Consider the following 21,928-nt stretch of genomic DNA (forward strand, 5'->3'; position numbering starts at 1 on the left):
TGATAATAACCAACCCCTACTTTTCCCTGATGTCCAACCTCTCTCAACCTGGATCTCTTCCAACTTCATGTCCTGTTTTTCTTTGATTACTCACTTTATTCAGCCAGTGTTGCCCATAGATGCATGGGTGTGGGGCATCCACTGGAGCATGGGACACCACCAGATGCCACAGCCCCAAGAAAGAATGATTTTCCTTTTCCTAGTAGCTATCACAGCCATGAGCTCTTCATGGAGGGGGGCTGGAGAGGATCTCCATAGTCTATGCCCAGAAGTTTGGCTGGCTTGGTCTTGTGTAGATACCCATAGCTGCTATGTGTTCTTGAGTGCATTTGCCATGTTATCTCCAGAAGACAACATCTCACTGCTTTCTTCCCCACCCTTCTGCTCTTACTTTCTTTCCACTTCTTGGCCCACTAGGCTCTCTGCGTCTTGGTGTGTGTGTGTGTGTGGCTTTGATATAGATGCCCCTTTTAGGGCTGGGTACATATTATTATTGAATATGTAAGCATTGTTGAACACTCTTAGTTCTTGATGTTTTCCAAGAAGCTACTTAGGTTAAAGATTGCTTCAGCAATCTTAAAATAAACGCAATAGCAAAATAGCAAAACCCATAGTGATTGTATTGTTCTTAAAAGTGGAAACTATTCCTTTCTTCTTGCAAAACGCCCTCTCTGTGGCCCAAGATGACTGCTCTGGTTTCTGCCATCCGATCTGTGTTTTAGGTAGTGGAGAGAGGACAAGAAAAAATTAAAGTCTCCTTCCAGTTTAAGAATATGGTTTAGACATTCGAAGGCATGGGTAAGATAAAGACACCCTCTCCCTCTCCCTCTTGCTACCTGTGGCAGGTGAGAAAGACAGCCAAGGGTCATGAGAGTGAGTAAACTACCCCTTTACTGCACCAGTGCAGCTTACAGAAGAGTGGGCCTGGCACCCTACCTGTTAAGTTATTGTTGGGGTCTCAAATGAACCAGCCCTGAGGGCATGAGATGGGGAGAGCTCACCCTGTGCCCTCCTCATATCCCCCCTCCAGGAATCAGGAGAGAGGGCCTTGTACCTTGCCTGGGCAAAGAAGTAGAGTTGACCCTGGTGATGTGAGTGTGAGGGACCCAGATATGAGGATGCAAGAACAGGCCCATAACCAGGGCTCTGAGCTGACCCACTCCAACATCTGTGAACTGGCGGATCATGTGAAGGGCATGGACCTACAGATCTAAACCCACAGGGTCTTCATAACACAGGACAACAACAGGGTATCCAAGAGGAGCCCCAGTGAGAGTCTGATATTGGTGGTGGAACAGAAGCCGGAGGCCTTGAGCCAGACCAGTGAACACTTGCAAGTAAAATGAATGGACTAAAGAGAAAACTGTGACTCAATGGGCCACACTACAGCATTCACGACAAGATTCTTTTTTTTTTTGTTTCATTATTGTTTCTCTTTTTTTCAAACTTTACTTTGATTTGAAGTTGAGGTTGCAGGAGTAGAGGAAGATATGGAGAGATGGGGAGATAAGTAGGGTCAGAATGTATAATTTGAAGTCAACAAAGAATCAATAAAAGTTAAGAGAAGAACATGGTTTAGATAAGAAGGTGGAATTGAAAAGAATGTGCTCAGTTTTGACTTTGGAGGTGGTACTTTTGATGTGTCAATCCTCACTATTGAGGATGGAACTTTTAAAGTCAAATCCATAGCTGGAGACACCCTCCTTGGTGTAGATGACTTTGATAACCAGAGTCAGACTCCATATTGCCTGTGAACAGGCTAAATGTACTCTCTCTTCCAGAACCCAGGCCGGTAGTAACATTGTTTCTATGAGGGAATTGACTTCCATACCTCCATTTCCTGTGCTCAGTTTGAAGAACGAATGCTGTCCCGTTCCATGGCACTCTGGGTCTTATAGAAAAGGCTCTCCAAAGTAGACGAGTCATAGATCCATGGTATTGTCCTGATCGGGGGTTCTACCAGGACCCCCAATATTCTGAAGCTTCTACAAGACTTCTTCAGTAGAAAAGGACTGAATGAGAGCATTAACCCCATTGAAGCTGTTGTTTATGGTGCAACGATCCAGGCAGCTGTTCTATCTGGAGACAAGTCTGAGAATGTTCAGGATTTGCTGCTTTTAAATGTCACCCCTCTTTCCTTTGGTATTGAAACTGTTGATGAGGTCATGACTGTCCTCACCAAGTGCAGTACACTGCCATTCATACCAAGAAGACACAGACCTTCACCACCTACTTTGACAAGCTAGGTGTGCTTTTCAGGTGTATGAAGGTGAAAAGGTCATGACCAAGGCTAACAACCTGCTTGAAAAGTTTGAACTCACAGGCATACCTCCAAAACCCAGGGGCATTTCTCAAACTTAAGTCACTTTGACATTGATGCCAATGACATCCTCAATGCTTCTAGAGGTAAGAGCACAGGAAAGGAAAGCAGGGTCACCACCACCTATGACAACAACTGCTTGAACAAGGAGGATGTTTAGTGCATGACCCAGGAAGCTGAGAAGTTTAAAGGTAGATATGAAAAGCAAAGAGATAAGGTACTGCCCAAGAATTCAATGGAGTCATACGCATTTAGCATGAGAGAGCAAGAGCTGAAGATGAGACGCTTCCAGGCAAATCAATAGAGGACAAATGGAAGATTCTAGATGAGTTTAATGAAATCATCAGTTGCCTGTATAAGAATCAGACTGCAGAGAAGGAAGAATCTGAACACCAGCAGAAAGAACTGGAGAAAGTCTGAAACCATGACTACCAAGCTGTACCAGAGTGCTGGCACAATGCCTGGGCTTCCTTGGTGGGGAGAACCCCTCTCTCTCATGGTGCTTCTTCAGGACCCACCATTGAAGAGGTGGATTAAGCCAATCCAAGTAGAGGCATAGTTTTGTTCCACAGGGAAACATTTGAAGTACCCAGGTTTAGCATTTTACTTGGCAGTTTTAAATATAAGCTGCTACAATAAATTACTGAATATTTTCAAGAGAGCTTAAATTTGGAACACGTGCACAGGGAGTGGAAGTAAGACATTGTGCTTTATAAGTGCTGTTTCCTAAACAGAAAATGAAAAGTCTAAAAAACGATTTAAATTGACACTCCCCACCAAAAGAGGAATATTCCTAAGTATTACTTTTAGTCACAATGCATTGACCAAAATAATATTAAACTATTGGGAAGACAAAATATTTTTCCTGTCAAAACTTGAGGAGTTCTTTTAAAAGGGAAACAAAAGCAGGGCAACTGGAGAGTTAAGTCAGTAGTCAGGAACATGGCTGCTTTCCCCAAAGACCCAAGTTAGAGTCCCACTACCCGCGTCAGTCAGCTCACAACTGCCTAAAACTCCAGCTTCCAGGGACACGCTTTTTGTCCTCAAAACAATCACATTTACAGGTACATGAGAGCATGCATGCATGAATGTGTGTGTGTGTGTGTGCACATGCATACACACGTACAAAACCAAGTCTTTGAATTTTAATTATTTATCTATGATGCTGAGCATTTAACCCAGGGTCTTGTGCCTACTAGGCAGGCTCTCTGCTTTTGGGTTGCTTCCTAAGACCAAGGAATTTTTTGAGATAAATTTCATGATTTATTACCAGCAAATGTTTTTTTATGTACATATGCATGTATACATACAAACATATATACATACATACGTACTTATATACATATGTACATACATACATACATACATACTTACACCCTGGAGTCATGCAAACACTTCTCAGGCAGAAGTGGGTTGTGAGTGGAGAACCTGACTTATTAAAACTTACTGTGATCGTAAAAGATTTTTTTTTCTTTTTTTCTTTTTTTTTTATTCTTTTTTACTTAAAATTTCCAACTGCTCCCCGTTTCCCATTTCCCTCCCCCTCCTCCCACATATTGCCCCCTCCCCCCGCTCCCCTCCCCCTATCCCCACTCCCCTCCCCCTCTCCCCACTCCCCTGCCCTTCCCTCTAGGTACTGAAGAGCAGTCCAAATTCCCTGCCCTGCAGGAAGTCCAAGGTCCTCCCACTTCTATCTAGGTCCAGGAAGGTGAGCATCCAAACAGGCTAAGCTCCCACAAAGCCAGTTCATGTATTAGGATCGAAACCTAGTGCCATTGTCCTTGGCTTCTCATCAGCCTTCATTGTCCGCCTTGTTCAGAGAGTCCAGTTTCAACCCATGCTTATTCAGTCCCAGACCAGCTGGCCTTGGAGAGCTCCCAATAGATCAGTTCCACTGTCACAGTGGGTGGGTCCACCCCTCGTGGTCCTGATTTTTTGCTCATGTTCTCCCTCCTTCTGCTCCTCATTTGGACCTTAAGAGCTCAGACGGTTGATCCAAATTGGGTCTCTGTCTCTCTCTCGATCCATCGCCAGATGAAAGTTCCTGTGCCATTCTCCTTGGCCTCTCGTCAGCTCTCATTGTCCACCACATTAAGAGAGTCCTGTTTTATCCCATGTTTTTTTCAGTAGCAGTCCAGCTGGCCTTGGTGAGCTCCCAATAGATCGGCCCCCCTGTCTCAGTGGTTGGGTGCACCCCTCATGGTCCTGACTTCCTTGTTCATGTTCTCTCTCCTTCTGCTCCTCATTATAACCGTGGGAGCTCAGTCCGGTGCTCCAGTGTGGGTCTCTGTCTCTATCTCCATCCATCGCTAGATGAAGGTTCTATGGTGATATGCAAGATATTCATCAGTATGATTATAGGATAGGTTCATTTCAGGTTCCCTATCCTCAGGTGCCCCAATGAACTAACTGGGGACATTGCCCTGGGCTTCTGGTAGCCATTCCAGGTTCAAGTCTCTTGCCAACCCTTAGGTGGCTCCCTTAACTAAGGTATGAGTTTCCCTGCTCCCCCATCCAACCTTCCTTTACCCCCAATCAACCCGATTCCCCCAGTTCCCCTCATCCTCTCCTTCACACTTTTCTCTCCCCATCTCCCCTCATCCCCATCCCACCCCACCCCCCAAGATTCCCATTTTTTGCCCATCAATCTTGTCTATTTCCCATAGCTGGGAGGATATCTATATGTTTTTCCTTGGGTTTACCCTCTTGTTTAGCTTCTTTAGGATCACAAATTATAGACTCAGTGGCCCCTATCCATGGCTAGAAACCAATTATGAGTGAGTACATCCCATGATCTTCTTTTTGGGTCTGGGTTACCTCACTCAGGATCGTATTTTCTATTTCCATCCATTTGCATGCAAAATTCGAGAAGTCATTATTTTTTACCGCAGAGTAGTACTCTAAATATATATATATTCCACACTTTCTTCATCCATTCTTCTATTGAAGGGCATCTAGGTTGCTTCCAGGTTCTGGCTATTACAAATAATGCTGCTATGAACATAGTTGGACAAATGCTTTTGTCATATGCTAGGGCATCTCTTGGGTATATTCCCAAGAGTGCTATTGCTGGGTCCAGGGGTAGGTTGATCCCAATTTTTCTGAGAAACCGCCACACTGATTTCCAAAGTGGTTGCACAAGTTTGCAGTCCCACCAGCAATGGATGAGTGTACCCCTTTCTCCACAACCTCTCCAGCAAAGGCTATCCTTGGTGTTTTTGATTTTAGCCATTCTGACAGGTGTAAGATGATATCTCAAAGTTGTTTTGATTTGCATTTCTCTGATCGCTAAGGAGGTTGAGCATGACCTTAAGTATCTTTTGGCCATTTTAACTTCTTCTGATGAGAATTCTCTGTTCAGTTCAGTGCCCCATTTTTTAATTGGGTTAATTATCCTTTTAAAGTCTAGTTTCTTGAGTTCTTTATATATTTTGGAGATCAGACCTTTGTCTGTAGCGGGGTTGGTGAAGATCTTCTCCCAGTCAGTAGGCTGCCTTTTTGTCTTAATGACAGTGTCCTTTGCTTTACAGAAGCTTCTCAGTTTCAGGAGGTCCCATTTATTCAATGTTGCCCTTAATGTCTGTGCTGCTGGGGTTATACATAGGAAGCGATCTCCTGTGCCCATATGTTGTAGGGTACTTCCCATTTTCTCTTCTATCAGGTTGAGTGTGTTCAGATTGATATTGAGGTCTTTGATCCATTTGGACTTGAGTTTTGTGCATGGTGATAGATATGGGTCTATTTTCATTCTTCTAAAGGTTGACATCCAATTGTGCCAGCACCATTTGTTGAAGATGCTTTCTTTCTTCCATTGTATACTTTTAGCTCCTTTATCGAAAATTAGTTGTTCATAGGTTTGTGGGTTAAAATCCGGGTCTTCTATACGATTCCATTGGTCGACTGCTCTGTTTTTATGCCAGTACCACGCTGTTTTCATTACTGTAGCTCTGTAATAGAGTTTGAAGTCAGGGATGGTAATGCCTCCAGAAGTTCCTTTATTATATAAGATTGTTTTGGCTATCCTGGGTTTTTTGTTTCTCCATATAAAGTTGATTATTGTCCTTTCAAGATCTGTGAAGAATTTTGATGGGATTTTAATGGGGATTGCATTGAATCTATAAATTGCCCTTGGTAGAATTGCCATTTTTACTATGTTGATCCTCCCAATCCAGGAGCAAGGGAGATCTTTCCATTTTCTGGTATCCTCTTCAATTTCTTTCTTCAATGCCTTAAAGTTCTTGTCAAATAGATCTTTCACTTCCTTGGTTAGAGTTACCCCAAGATAGTTTATGCTTTTTGTGGCTATCGTGAAAGGTGATGATTCTCTTATTTCCCTCTCTGCTTCCATATCCTTTGTGTATAAGAGGGCGACTGATTTTTTGGAGTTAATCTTGTATCCTGCCACATTACTAAAGGCGTTTATCAGCTGTAGGAGTTCTTTGGTGGAGTTTTTGGGGTCGCTCATGTACACTATCATATCATCTGCAAATAATGCAAGTTTAACTTCTTCCTTTCCAATTTGAATCCCCTTTATCCCCTTATGTTGTCTTATTGCTATTGCTAAAACTTCGAGAACTATATTGAAGAGGTATGGAGAGAGTGGACAGCCTTGGCGTGTTCCTGATTTTAGTGGGATGGCTTTAAGTTTCTCTCCATTTAATTTGATATTAGCTGTCGGCTTGCTGTATATAGCTTTAATTAAATTTAGGTATGACCCTTGTATCCCTAATCTCTCCAAGACTTTTATCATAAAGGGATGTTGAATTTTGTCAAATGCTTTTTCAGCGTCTAATGAAATGATCATATGGTTTTTTTCTTTCAGTTTATTTATATGATGGATTACATTGATAGATTTGCGTATGTTAAACCAGCCCTGCATCTCTGGTATGAAGCCTACTTGATCATAATGGATAATTTTTCTAATGTGTTCTTGGATTCGGTTTGCCAGAATTTTGTTGAGGATTTTTGCATCGATGTTCATGAGTGAGATTGGCCTGTAATTCTATTTCTTGGTTGGGTCTTTGAGTGGTTTTGGTATCAGAGTTACTGTAGCTTCATAAAAGGAATTTGGCAATGACTCTTCTGTTTCTATATTGTGAAATACCTTAAGGAGTATAGGTATTAGGTCTTCTTGGAAGTTCTGGTAGAATTCCGCATTGAAACCATCTGGTCCTGGACTTTTTTTGGAAGGGAGGTTTTTGATAACTGCTTCTAATTCTTCACGACTAACAGGTCTATTTAGGTTGTTCACCTGGTCCTGGTTTAACTTTGGTATATGGTATTTATCTAAAAAAGTGTCCATTTCTTTTACATTTTCCAGTTTTGTGGCATACAGGCTTTTGTAGTAAGATCTAATGATTCTCTGAATTTCCTCTGTGTCTGTGGTTATGTCCCCCTTTTCATTTCTGATCTTATTAATTTGCAAATTTTCTCTCTGCCATTTGATTAGTTTGGATAGGGGTTTATCAATCTTGTTGATTTTCTCCAGGAACCAGCTTTTTGATTTATTGATTCTTTCAATTGTTTTCTGTGTCTCTATTTTGTTGATTTCAGCCCTCAGTTTGATTATTTCCAGTCTTCTACCCCTTCTAGGTGAGTCTGCTTCTTTTTTTTCCTAGAGCTTTCAGGTGGGCTGTTAAGTCTCCAATGTGTGCTTTCTCTGTTTTCTTTAAGTGGGCAGTTAGTGCTATGAACTTTCCTCTCAGGACTGCTTTCATAGTGTCCCATTGGTTTGAGTATGTTGTTTCTTTATTTTCATTGTCTTCAAGGACGACTTTAATTTCTTTCTTTATTTCTTCCTTAATCCAGGTATGGTTCAGTAGTTGACTATTCAGTTTCCATGAGTTTGTAGGCTTTCTGGGGGTAGCATTGTTGCTGAATTCTAGCTTTAATCCATGGTGATCTGATAAGATACAGGTGGTTATTAATATTTTTTTGTAACTGTGGAGGTTTGCTTTGTTACCGAGTATGTGGTCGATTTTTGAGAAGGTTCCATGAGCTGCAGAGAAGAAGGTATATTCTTTGCTATTTGGGTGGAATATTCTATAGATGTCTGTTAAGTCCATTTGATTCATTACCTCCCTTAATTCTCTTATTTCTCTGTTAGGTTTCTGTCTGATTGACCTGTCCATTGGTGAGAGAGGAGTATTAAAGTCTCCTACTATTAATGTGTGCGGTTTGATGGCTACCTTGAGTTTTAACAATGTTTCTTTTACGTACGTGGGTGCTTTTATATTAGGGGCATAGATATTCAGGATTGAGATTTCATCCTGATGAATTGTTCCTGTTATGAGTAGAAAATGTCCCTCTCCATCTCTTCTGATTGATTTAAGTTTGAAGTCATCTTTGTTAGAAATTAGTATGGCCACACCTGCTTGTTTCCTAGGTCCATTTACTTGATAAGCCTTATCCCAGCCCTTTACTCTGAGTAGGTGCCTGTCTTTGTGGTTGAGGTGTGTTTCTTGTAAACAGCAGAATGTTGGATCCTGTTTTCGTATCCAATCTCTTAGTCTGTGCCTTTTTATAGGTGAGTTGAGTCCATTGACATTAAGTGATATTAATGACCAGTGGTTGTTAACTCTGGTCATTTTTTTTAGTAGTAGATTTTGTGTGTTTCCCTTCTTTGAGATGTGCTGGTAAAGGGTTTCTAGATGTCTGAGTTACTGTGGTCATTGTTGGACTCCTTGATTAGTGATTTTCCTTCTATTACTTTCTGTAAGGCTGGATTTGTGGCTACGTATTGTTTAAATTTGTTTTTATCCTGGAAAATTTTGTTTTCTCCATTTATAGTGAACGAAAGCTTGGCTGGGTATAGTAGTCTGGGCTTGCATCCATGGTCTCTTAGTTTCTGCAGTACATCTATCCAGGACCTTCTGGCTTTCATGGTTTCCATAGAGAAGTCAGGTGTAAGTCTGATAGGTTTACCTTTATAAGTAACTTGGCCTTTTTCCTTTGCTGCTCTTAGTATTCTTTCTTTATTCTGTATGCTTTGTGTTTTGATTATTATATGGCGAGAGGATGTTTTTTTTGATCCAGCCTATTCGGTGTTCTGTATGCTTCTTGAACCTTCATAGGTATATCTTTCTTTAGGTTGGGAAAGTTTTCTTCTATAATTTTATTAAATATATTTTCTGGACCGTTGAGCTGCGCTTCTTCTCCTTCTTCTATTCCTACTATTCTTAGGTTTGGTCTTTTTATTGTGTCCCATATTTCCTGAATGTTTTCTGATGAGAATTTGTTGGCCTTGCTGTTTTCTTTGATCAGCGTGTTTATTTTCTCTATGGTATCTTCAGAATCTGAGATTCTTTCTTCTATCTCTTGTATTCTGTTGGTTATGCTTGTTTCTGTAGTCTCTATTCGTTTACCTAGATTTTCCCTGTCCAGCTGGCCTTCTGTTTGTGTTTTCTTCTTTGCCTCCATTTCAGTTTTTAAGTCTTGAACTGTTTCCATTATTTGTTTGATTGTTTTTCCTTGGTTTCCTAGGGTATCATTCACTGATTTACTCAATTCTTCAAACTTTCTGTTATACTTCTCATCCATTTCTATAAGGGCATATTTTACATGCTGTTTAAGGGCGTCAATCACTTTCATAAAGTCAATTTTATCTACTTCTTCATGATTAAGGTGTTCATGTCCTCCTGTTGTGAGGTCGCTGGGTTCTGGTGGTTTCATATAGTTTTTCAGATTGTTGGGTGAATTCTTGCATTGGCGCCTGCCCATCTCTTTCTCCGAATGCTCCCCTCTGGATGTTCTTTTACAGGATCAGGTCTCCTTGCCTACTGATGTACTTTCCCAGTGATGGCACCCTGCAGTGATAGCTCTCCTGGTGCTCCAGTGATGTCTCTCCTGGTACCAATATCAGATCTCCGTGCCCAAAGACAGCTCTCCTGGTACCCAGATTAGCTCTCCCACTGATGGCTCTCCTGGTGCCAAGATCAGATCTCCGTGCAGGTTGGGTAGTTCATAAACAAAGGCCTTACCTTGCTTGGTGCAGGCAGGCCAGTGAAACAAAGGAAGTCTCGCCTGCCTACTTGCCCTGAGGATTTGCCCCCAGCGCCAGACAGACTGAGCTGGATGGTGTTATGTGCCCAAAGAGGAAAGGGGGCAGAAGGAAGAAGGGTTCTGGATGCAAGCTGGGTGGGACAAGAAGAGAGAGACAGTATGCAGGGTGTAGAGCCCCTGCAGGGAGCCCGGGGAGTATAGGGTGGGGGATCAGAAACTTCAGAGTTCCCTGTCCAGGGCTGCTTCCGCGGCCGCCGGTCAGGTCACAAACTCACCCCGCTGCTGTCTCTCCTGGTGCCTAGATCAGATCTCTGTGCAGGTTGGGTAGTTCGTAAACAAAGGCCTTACCTTGCTTGATGCAGGCAGGCTGGAGAGACAAAGGAAGTCTCGCCTGCCTACTTGCCCTGAGGATTTGCCCCCAGCGCCAGACAGACTGAGCTGGATGGTGTTATGTGCCCAAAGAGGAAAGGGGGCAGAAGGAAGAAGGGTTCTGGATGCAAGCTGGGTGGGACAAGAAGAGAGAGGCAGTATGCAGGGTGTAGAGCCCCTGCAGGGAGCCCAGGGAGTATAGGGTGGGGGATGAGGAACTTCAGAGTTCCCTGTCCAGGGCTGCTTCCGCCGCCGCCAGTCTCGTAAAAGATTTTATATCCACCGGGCGGTGGTGGCGCACGCCTTTAATCCCAGCACTCGGGAGGCAGAGGCAGGCGGATCTCTGTGAGTTCGAGGCCAGCCTGGTCTACAAGAGCTAGTTCCAGGACAGGAACCAAAAGCCACAAAGAAACCCTGTCTCGGGAAAAAAAAAAAAAGATTTCATATCCACCTTCAGAAATTGTCAACATTAATGTGAGTTTACACATTATCTGTGAAACTTGAACATGCCTTGGCACACAGTTTTTGTGGTTTTCTGTGGTAGAATATATACAATAAATAATCTGCTTATGTGGGATACTTGTTTATTGCTGTGATAAGATACTGTGACAAAAGAATCCTGGCTTGGCTCACAGTGTGAGGAAACAGTCAGTCATGGTGAGGAGGGCTTGGCAGCAAGATTTTTTTTAATTAGTTAATTAATTTATTTTTTTATTAAAGATTTCTGCCTCCGCCCCGCCAACACCTCCCATTTCCCTCCCCTCCTCCAATCAAGTCCCCCTCCCTTGTCAGCCCTAAGAGCAATCAGGGTTCCCTGCCCTGTGGGAAGTCCAAGGACCACCCACCTCCATCCAGGTCTAGTAAGGTGAGCATCCAAATTGCCTAGGCTCCCACAAAGCCAGTACGTGCAGTAGGATCAAAAACTCATTGCCATTGTTCTTGAGTTCTCAGTAGTCCTCATTGTCCGCTATGTTCAGCGAGTCCGGTTTTATCCCATGCTTTTTCAGACCCAGGCCAGCTGGCCTTGATGAGTTCCTGATAGAACATCCCCATTGTCTCGGAGTGTGGGTGCACCCCTTGCGGTCCCGAGTTCCTTGCTCATGCTCTCTCTCCTTCTGCTCCTCATTTGGACCTTGAGATTTCAGTCCGGTGCTCCAGTGTGGGTTTCTGTCTCTGTCTCCTTTCATCGCCAGATGAAGGTTAATATTCAGGAGGATGCCTATATGTTTTTCTTTGGGTTCACCTTCTTATTTAGCTTCTCTAGGATCACGAATTATAGGCTCAATGTCCTTTATTTATGGCTAGAAACCAAATATGAGTGAGTACGTCCCATGTTCCTCTTTTTTGGGTCTGGTTCACCTCACTCAGGATAGTGTTTTCTATTTCCGTCCATTTGCATGCAAAATTCAAGAAGTCATTGTTTTTTACTGCTGAGTAGTACTCTAATATGTATATATTCCATACTTTCTTTATCCATTCTTCCATTGAAGGGCATCTAGGTTGTTTCCAGGTTCTGGCTATTACAAACAATGGTGCTATGAACATAGTTGAGTATATACTTTTGTTGTATGATAGGGCATCTCTTGGGTATATTCCCAAGAGTGGTGTTGCTGGGTCCAGGGCAGGTTGATCCAGAATTTCCTGAGAAACCGCCACACTGCTTTCCATAGTGGTTGCACAAGTTTGCATTCCCATCAGCAATGGATGAGTGTACCCCTTTCTCCACATCCTCTCCAGCAAAGGCTATCATTGGTGTTTTTGATTTGAGCCATTCTGACAGGTGTAAGATGGTATCTTAAAGTTGTCTTGATTTGCATTTCCCTGATCACTAAGGAAGTTGAGCATGACCTTAAGTGTCTTTTGGCCATTTGAACTTCTTCTGTTGAGAATTCTCTGTTCAGCTCAGTGCCCCATTTTATAATTGGGTTGATTAGCCTTTTACGGTCTAGTTTCTTGAGTTCTTTATATATTTTGGAGATCAGACCTTTTCAGTTGCGGGGTTGGTGAAGATCTTCTCCCAGTCAGTGGGTTGGCAGCAAGATTTTGAGGCAACTGGTCACATTGCATCTGAAGCCAGGAAGCAGAGAGCAATTAATGTTAGAGCTCAGCTCACTCGCCTTCATACATACAGAGCAGAATTCTAGCCAAGAGGAGATGCCACCTGCAGCAGGCAGGTTTTCCCACCCCAATTAACCTAATTAAGATATTGTCTCACAGGAGGCTTGAGAGATTGCTCAGAAATTAATAACACTGCCTGCTCTTCCAAAGGACTCAGGTTTAAATCCCAGCACCCACAGGGTGGCTTACAACCATTTAAACTCCAGTTCTAGGGCAATTTACACTCTCTCTGTCCTCTGCAGATACCAGACAGTCACACAGGTGATCAAAACACCCGTACACATAAAATAGTAAAGAGAGAGAGAGGGAAAGAGAGAGAGAGAGAGAGAGAGAGAGAGAGAGAGAGAGAGAGAGAGAGAGAAGGAATCCCCTACAGGCATACCCAAAGTGTGTCTTTCATCAAATTGAGATTGGCCATTACCCCACCATCTAAAAGTGTGCAGTTTAGTAGTTTGCAGTAGTTTACATTGTCATGAAAATGCCATTAGTAGCTTGTTCTGGATCTTCATCATTCTCTGTGGAATTTCTGCACCCATTCACAGGAGCTGCCACACCTCCTGGAGGCCCCAGGAACACTAATTAGCTTTCTCTGCATGAATCTTTATATTCTGGCCATTTCCTGTAGCCAAGACAATTCCTTGAGGTGCATCCTCAGGCCATGCCCCATGATGAGTTTTCCTTCTCTGAGAGCCTGCACACTGAGTTCTACAACACTATCCGCATTCCCACCAGCAGTGCACAGAGGATATCCCCAGAACCCCCACTGGGTGTCATTTTACTGTACCGTCTTACTGATTGAGAATTTCATACACATGTTTTGATCGAATCCACTCGCTTCTTCTCTTCTAATCCCTGCACCACATTCCCTCCCAGCTTCACGTGCTCTTTGTAAACCCACCGAGTCCACTTAATGCTGCCATTGTCTTTTTGGAGGGTATCCTTCTGATTCAGATGAGATGGAATCTTAATATTGTTTTGATATGTATTTTCATTTATGGCCAAGAATAGAACTTTTTTCCATGTAACTCTTGGGCATTCACATTTTTGGGGGGAACAGGCTGGCCATTCATACATTTGTTTTATTAACGTGGGTGAAGACTAGATACTTTTGGTTTTGTTTGTTTTTGAGAGAAGACCTCACTGTGTGGCTCTGGATTGCATGGAATTTGACATGAAAACTAGGCTGACCTTAAACTCACAGAGATCTGCCTGCTCCGACCTCTCAAGTGCTAGGACTAGGGGTGTGCACCACCACCTCCAACCTTAGTGATTAATTTTAATTTCCATTTTGACCCAACCTGGGAAGACAGTCTCAATGAGGGACTGCCTATATTGTGTTGTCCTGTGGGTATGTCTATGGGGGGATTATCTTAATTGAGTTAGCTGATATGGGAAGGCCGAGTCCACAATGGGCAGCACCATTTCCTAGGCAGGATCCTGAACTGTGTAAGAGTGGGAAACAGAGCTGAGCATAGGCAAGCGAGTGAGCAGGCGTGTACACATCACTCCATGAGCCATTTCAGGTTCCTACCTTGAGTTGCCACAAAGATGGACAGTACCCTAGTACTGCAAACTGAAGCACACCCTTTCTTCCCCAAGTTGATTTTGTCAAGGTATTTTATCTGAGCATCAGAAATGAAATAACTCTCCATACCAATGAGTGTATTTGGGCTGTTTCAACATGGGTATACTGTGTGTGCCAATCAAATCGGGTGTTTCAACAGGTGTATATCGTGTGCACCAATCAAATTGGGCATTTCAACAGGGGTATACCGTGGGCGCCAATCAAATCGGGTGTATCAACATGGGTATATTGTGTGCATCAATTAAATTGGGCGTTTCAACAGGGGTATACCATGTGCACCAATCAAATCGGGTGTTTCAACATGGGTATACAATGTGCGCCAATTAAATCAGGGCAGTTTAGCACTTCTTTCTTCTTGCCCTTTGTTTATAGCTGGAGCCTTCGCCTCTTCTGATTACTAGGCCCTTGTAAACTGTGGTCTCCCTGCGGGCCAGAGTGTTCCAGAATTCTCCTGAGCAAATGGGTCTGTTATCCTCAACCTTCTCAACTTCTCTAAAGTAAAAGCTTGATAAGAAGATGTTTATTTCCCTCAGGACTGAGACTCAGGAATTTGGAGGACTCAAATGTTGGACTTAGTTGTTCAATTTGTAGACTTTGTGATTCACAACCAATTTGCTGGTACTCATATGTGCTCTTTCTCCTGGGACACAGGCCTCCTTCTGCACACTTGTGAATGCCACCTTCAGCATCCTGGATAGCACGTGTGAGAACAAAAGTGCCCCAGTGTCCCTACAGGTAACGGTAGCACCTTCTCCATCTGTCTGTCTGTCTCTTCCCATCATCTGAGTGTGTGCATGCATGGCTGCATGAATGTGTGTGTGTGTGTATGCACATGTGTGTGAAGGCCAGGTATTAACCTCAGATATTGTCTTCAGCATCTCAGCATATCTTCACTTTTAGGTTTTTTCTTCAGCATAGAATATAATGGGTCTTGTCCTGACATTTTCAGGACTGTGTGTCATTATTATTTTTTTTTGTATCCCCACCCCTTCCTGTCTTGGACCCATCTCTTCACTCTCTGATTTCAAAACATGTCACTTTCTTTATTCTTTATTTTGAAATTATGTTATTTTTCAAAAATAGAGTATATTTTGTTTGTTCTCCAGCAATTTCATACATGTTAGCCACAATTTCACATATGCAAACTGTCCCACCTAGCCCATTATGCGCCATGAGGAAGGAGAGAGATAGCACTATGCGTTCCAAAGACATTGATAAATCACACATAACTGGGTCACTGATGGATCAGGGTTTCAGGACAAGGACTCAAGGGGTCTTGTTTCTCCTGACAGCACCAAGAAAGGGCGGAAGTGGGGTTTATAAACATAAAATTTACATTTATTGCCAAGTTACAGTTATAATTTTCACCAACTGGGTTTCAGAGGCTTCCTTGAATTAGGGGCTTCCTTGAATGTCCCATCATTGTCAATCAATATAATGCAAGTCTTCCAGTCCAACCAATCAGATTTATTTGTTCCTTCTATTGTTGGGAACAGCCATGAAGCTTATAAAGAACGAAAGATGCATGAAAACTAATTCTATGATTTCTGGGAGGAAGCTGAGCAGTCATTGGAATGGCCTCAGCTTCACTATGGCTTGGAACCTGAACTTTAATACTTTGCAAGCAAAATGGAGTCTGAAGTCAAAATGGCAGACCAAGGTGCTTGCTCCCTTCATAAACCATGGTCATATCTCACCCAGCTCACCCTTCCCACTACCATCTACATTACATGCTACATTATATGTTACAGTACATGCTTCATTACATGTGTTACTTGTTACACATGTTTATGTATGTACATATACATAACTAAACACATAAATGTACCCTGCTCAGTCTGTATACTGTTGCCCAAATTATTTTGAAACATGGTTTCTGGGGACCTTACTCGGGTCTTCATGCAGCAAGCATGTATCGACTCAAGCCCTGTGCCGAGCTTTGAACTCCCTGGGGCAGCATTGGGTACACAAAGTTCATATTTGATTGATTGTAGTTATAAGCCTGGAAACAGAATGGAAGGTGAAGCTACTTCTGTTCTTCCCTGAGGTGCAGTTCTGCATGGAAGTGGCTTATAAATCAGGATTCAGCCAGTTTCCTTTTCCTGTGATGTGGGGGATGGAACTAAAGGCCACCACAACATCTGACCACCAGAGCTGCACCCAGCCTGGACTTCCCTTCAGCTCTAGAACCCCGATACCTCTCTCTTGTTACAGTTTTATCATTTCAGAGAAGTTATGTAAGTGGAAACTCTGTGTGCTCTAGTGTGACTGTAGTGCTCCACGCAGGAGGTGTGGAAACTCTGAGTCCTCTAGTGTGGCTGTAGTTCTCCATGTGGGAGGTGTGGAAACTCTGTGTACTTCTAGTGTGGCTGTAGTGCTCCACACAGGAGGTGTGGAAACTCTGAGTCCTCTAGTGTGGCTGTAGAGCTCCACAGGGAGGTGTGGAAACTCTGTGTACTTCTAGTGTGGCTGTAGTGCTCCACACAGGAGGTGTGGAAACTCTGTGTCCTCTAGTGTGGCTGTAGTGCTCCACACGGGCGGTGTGGAAACTCTGAGTCCTCTAGTGTGGCTGTAGTGCTCCACGCAGGAGGTGTGGAAACTCTGTGTTCTCTAGTGTGGCTGTAGTTCTCCACGTGGGAGGTGTGGAAACTCTGTGTACTTCTAGTGTGACTGTAGTGCTCCACACGGGCGGTGTGGAAACTCTGAGTCCTCTAGTGTGGCTGTAGTGCTCCACGTGGGAGGTATGGAAACTCTGTGTACTGGAGCATGATTGTAGTGCTTCACATGGGAGGCTGGGTCAGGAGGACAGTGAGTGTGGGCCCCATATGAAAAACAAAGAGCTTATTTCAACTTACAGTTTGTAGTACATCAGGTGGGAATGCAAGTCAGGAACATGGAGGAGGGGGTTGATACACAGGCCATGGAGTAGTGCTGTTTCCTGGCTTGCTCCTCATAACTTGTTCAGCCTACTTTCTTTTTTTTCTTCAAGACATGATACATTTTATTAACAGTCCCTAGAAATGGAATATAAGATTTCTATAAAAATTATCAGTTGTTCCAACAATCCAAGTATGTTTTTAAGAAAAATTTTAATAAAACCCTTTTTAATGTGAGAGACTATGCATACTAGATAATTCAAATTGAATGTTCATGAAAAATATATGGAGCATGCCTTCTTAAAGAACCCAGGGTCACCAGTCCAGAGATAGCACAGTGGTCTGGACCTTCCTGCATTAACCATCAATCAAGAACATGCACTACAGACTTGCCTGCAGACAGTTTGATGAAGACATTTTCTCAGCTGAGGTTCCTCTTCCCAGATGGCTCTATCTTGTGTTAAGTTGACAAAAAAAGTAGTACAGCAACTGTTTTATCTTCTCAGTGTACACACATGTGAGAATGCACATGTGCACGTATGCACATGCACACATACACACACATGCACACACACACACACACACACACACACACACACACACACACGGTCAAACTGTCTGTCGAGCACTAACCAAGAAGTTTAGTATACCGAATAAACATTCAGTGTTTGATTCTGGATCTCTAAAGTTAAATGCAGGATTTAAAAGCTGATTTATTCGTGTATTTCTTTCCTCCTGTGGTCAGGTCTTCTGCAGATGTCCACTGTTGCTGTTGTTGCCATGGTGATGTTGTATCTGGCAGCAACATTTCATGAAGCTCTCCCCCATATTCCAGCTCTTTCGTTCTTTCTGTCCCTGTTAAAGGAGCTGCAGGCCGCTTCCTGCCACCCAGCTCCCGGCCGACTGGCTAGCTTATGTTCCAAAATAACAACACACAAACTGTATTCATTTAAACACTGCTTGGCCCATTAGTTCCAGCCTCTTAATGGCTAATTCTTACATCTTGCCTACCCCATATTTAGTAATCTGTGTAGCACCAATCTTACCGGGAAAGATTCAACATGTCTGACCTGGTAGCTTGCTTCATTGCGTCTGCCCTGGAGAGGAGCGACCTTGCTTCTGAGCTCATTTCCTCTTCCTCCCAGCATTCTGTTCTGTTTACTCCACCCACCTATGTTCTAACCTATCAGGGCCAAGCAGTTTCTTTATTAATTAACCAATGACCTTCCTCCATCATGTCCCCACATCTGAATGTTCCCTGGGTGTTGGGATAGAGATATGACATACGTGTCCTGTCTTGGGTTGAGTGTTTATCATTCATTTATTCTTAGCACTCCAGCACAATATGAGTCTCTGAAGTACATATCAAATGCTGTTGTTCCTGTGCCTCACTAGATAAGACACGAATGTTAGTTCATAACTCTCTCTCCTTAGCACATATATGTGTCATGTTGCTTGTTCACACATGTGGCTTCACACAGCATTCTTCCCTAGCGATTCTGTCGGGAACTATGTGACTGAATTTCATGTTCAAACTGTTAAGCAACTTCTTGAGAACTTAATATTTCAGAAAACAATTTAAATGATTACCAGTGAGGGAGGGTTTTGCGAAATTTTCAAGTTTGTCTGGAGAGATTAATCCATAGAAGAAGCTTCTAGGTCAAACAGCATGTGGAGTATAAGCTGGCTCAGACACCGGCTTGCTGTGGCCTGCAAAGGTAAGACTGGGCTTAAATATTCCTAATGGGGCCCTGAAGTCTAGAAATGGAACTGAGCAGATGTCACTTTTGGCTTTTTGTTTATGAGACAGGGTCTCTCTGTCATTCAAAATAGCCTTTAATGGCTAAGTAGCCCAGAACCCACTAGTATTGTAAGAGGCCGCTTGTTTGTTCCTGGCTGCTCAGCCCCAAAATAACCACACAGAAACTGTATTAATTAAATTACTGTTTGGCCTATTACCTCTAGCTTCTTATTGGCTAGCTTGTACATCTTAATTTAACCCATTTCTATTAATCTGTGTATCACCACATGGCTGTGGCTTACAGGCAAAATTCCATCCAGTGTCTATCTCTGGTGGCGCTACATGGTTTCTTTTTCTTTTTTTTTTTTTTTTTTGGATTTTTGAGACAGGGTTTCTCCGTAGCTTTTGGTTCCTGACCTGGAACTAGCTCTTCTAGACCAGGCTGGCCTTGAACTCACAGAGATCCGCCTGCCTCTGCCTCCCGAGTGCTGGGATTAAAGGCGTGCACCACCACCGCCCGGTGGCTACATGGTTTTTGTCTGACTCTGCCTTCTTCCTCCCAGCATTCAGTTCAGTCTTCCCCACCCACCTCTATTCTGCCCTTTCACAGGCTCAAGACAGATTCTTTATTAACCAATGGTATTCACAGCTTATAGAGGGGAATCCCAAATCACCTCCCATTTTCCATCTAAATAAAAAGGAAGGTTTTTAAATATTTATTTATTTATTTTATTTTTTTATTTTTTTTTACTTATTTATTTATTTTTATTCTTTTTTAATTAAAATTTCCACCTGCTCCCCATTTCCCATTTCCCTCCCCTCCTCCCAAATATTGCCCTCCCCCCACTTCCCTCCCCCTATCCCCACTCCTCTTCTCCTCCCCCCACTCCATTCCCCCTCCCTCTCGATACTGAAGAGCAGTCCAAATTCCCTGCCCTGCGGGAAGACCAAGGTCCTTCTATCTACGTCCAGAAAGGTGAGCGTCCAAACAGGCTAAGCTCCCACAAAGCCAGTTCATGTATTAGGATCGAAACCTAATGCCATTGTCCTTGGCTTCTCATCAGTCTTCATTGACCGCCATGCTCAGAGAGTCCGGAATCAACCCATGCTTATTCAGTCCCAGACCAGCTGGCCTTGGTGGGCTCCCAATAAATCAGTTCCACTGTCACAGTGGGTGGGTGCATCCCTCGTGGTCCTGATTTTTTGCTCATGTTCTCCCTCCTTCTGCTCCTCATTTGGACCTTAAGAGCTCAGACCGTTGCTCCAAATTGAGACTCTGTCTCTACCTCGATCCATCGCCAGATGAAGGTTCTAAGGTGATATGCAAGATATTCATCAGTATAGGATAGGGTCATTTCAGATTCCCTCTCCTTAGTTGCCCAAGGTACCAGCTGGGGACATATTCCTGGACACCTGCGAACCCCTCAAGAGTCAAGTCTCTTGCCAACCCTAAGATGGCTCCCTTATATAGGATATATACTTCACTGCTCCCGTATCCATCCTTCCTATATCCCAACCATCCCAATCCTCCGAGCTCCTCCCATCCTCCCCTTCTCATATTTCTCATCCCATTTCCCCTTTGCCCCATGCCACCTCACCCGCAAGTTCCCAGTTTTTGCCCTGGAATCTTGTCTACTTCCCCCTCTCCATGCGGATGACTATATGATTTTCTTTGGGTTCACTTTCTTATTTAGCTTCTATAGGATCACACATTATATGCTTAATGTCTTTTATTTTATGGTTAGAAACCGATTATGAGTGAGTACATCCCATGTTCCTCTTTTTGAGTCTGGGATACCTCACTCAGGATAGTGTTTTCTATTTCCATCCATTTGCACGCAAAATTCGAGAAGTCATTGTTTTTTACTGCTGAGTAGTACTCTAATATGTATATATTCCACACTTTCTTCATCCATTCCTCCATTGAAGGGCATCTAGGTTGTTTCCAGGTTTTGGCTATTACAAACAATGCTGCTATGAACATAGTTGAACAGATACTTTTGTCATTTGATGTGGCATCTCTTGGGTATATTCCCAATAGTGGTATTACTGGATCTTGGGGTAGGTTGATCCCAAATTTCCTGAGAAATCGCCACACTGATTTCCAAAGTGGTTGCACAAGTTTGCATTCCCACCAGCAATGAATGAGTGTGCCTCTTTCTCCACAACCTCTCCAGCAAAGGTTATCATTGGTGTTCTTGATTTTAGCCATTCTGACAGGTGTAAGATGGTATCTCAAAGTTGTTTTAATTTGCATTTCCCTTATCGCTAAGGAGGTTGAGCATGACCTTAGGTGTCTTTTGGCCATTTGAATTTCTTCTGTTGAGAATTCTCTGTTCAGATCAGTGCCCCATTTTTTTATTGGGTTCATTAGCATTTTAAAGTTTAGTTTCTTGAGTTCTTTATATATTTTGGTGATCAGACCTTTGTCTGTTGCAGGGTTGGTGAAGATCTTCTCCCAGTCAGTGGGTTGCCTTTTTGTCTTAGTGACAGTGTCCTTTGCTTTACAGAAGCTACTCAGTTTCAGGAGGTCCCATTTATTCAATGTTGCCCTTAATGTCTGTGCTGCTGGGGATAAACGTAGGAAGTGATCTCCTGTACCCATATGTTGTAGAGTACTTCCAACTTTTTCTTCTATCAGGTTCAGTGTGTTCAGACTAATATTGAGGTCTTTAATCCATTTGGACTTGAGTTTTGTGCATGGTGATAGATATGGATCTATTTTCATTCTTCTACACGTTGACAACCAGTTCTGCCAGCACCATTTGTTGAAGATGCTCTCTTTTTTCCATTGAATACTTTTAGCTCCTTTATCAAAAATTAGGTGTTCATAAGTTTGTGGGTTAAAATCAGGGTCTTCTACTCGGTTCCATTGGTCGACTTCTCTGTTTTTATGCCAGTACCACGCTGTTTTCATT

At 43.0% G+C, this 21,928-nt stretch overlaps 1 protein-coding gene and 1 pseudogene across 1 annotated transcript in view; both read left to right on the forward strand.

Annotated features, from left to right (window-relative positions):
* The window catches only part of Adgre1 (adhesion G protein-coupled receptor E1), an 81,540-nt gene that overhangs the window by 14,007 nt on the left and 45,605 nt on the right, over positions 1 to 21,928 (forward strand). The window contains exon 10 of the mRNA XM_057771717.1: positions 15,045 to 15,128. Within this exon, the coding sequence (XP_057627700.1) occupies positions 15,045 to 15,128 (84 nt within the window). The remainder of the gene's footprint in view (positions 1 to 15,044; positions 15,129 to 21,928) is intronic.
* On the forward strand, positions 795 to 2,740 carry LOC130875579 (heat shock cognate 71 kDa protein-like; annotated as a pseudogene).

Source organism: Chionomys nivalis, chromosome 6, assembly GCF_950005125.1.
Source record: "Chionomys nivalis chromosome 6, mChiNiv1.1, whole genome shotgun sequence".
NCBI classification, from domain to species: Eukaryota; Metazoa; Chordata; class Mammalia; order Rodentia; family Cricetidae; genus Chionomys; species Chionomys nivalis.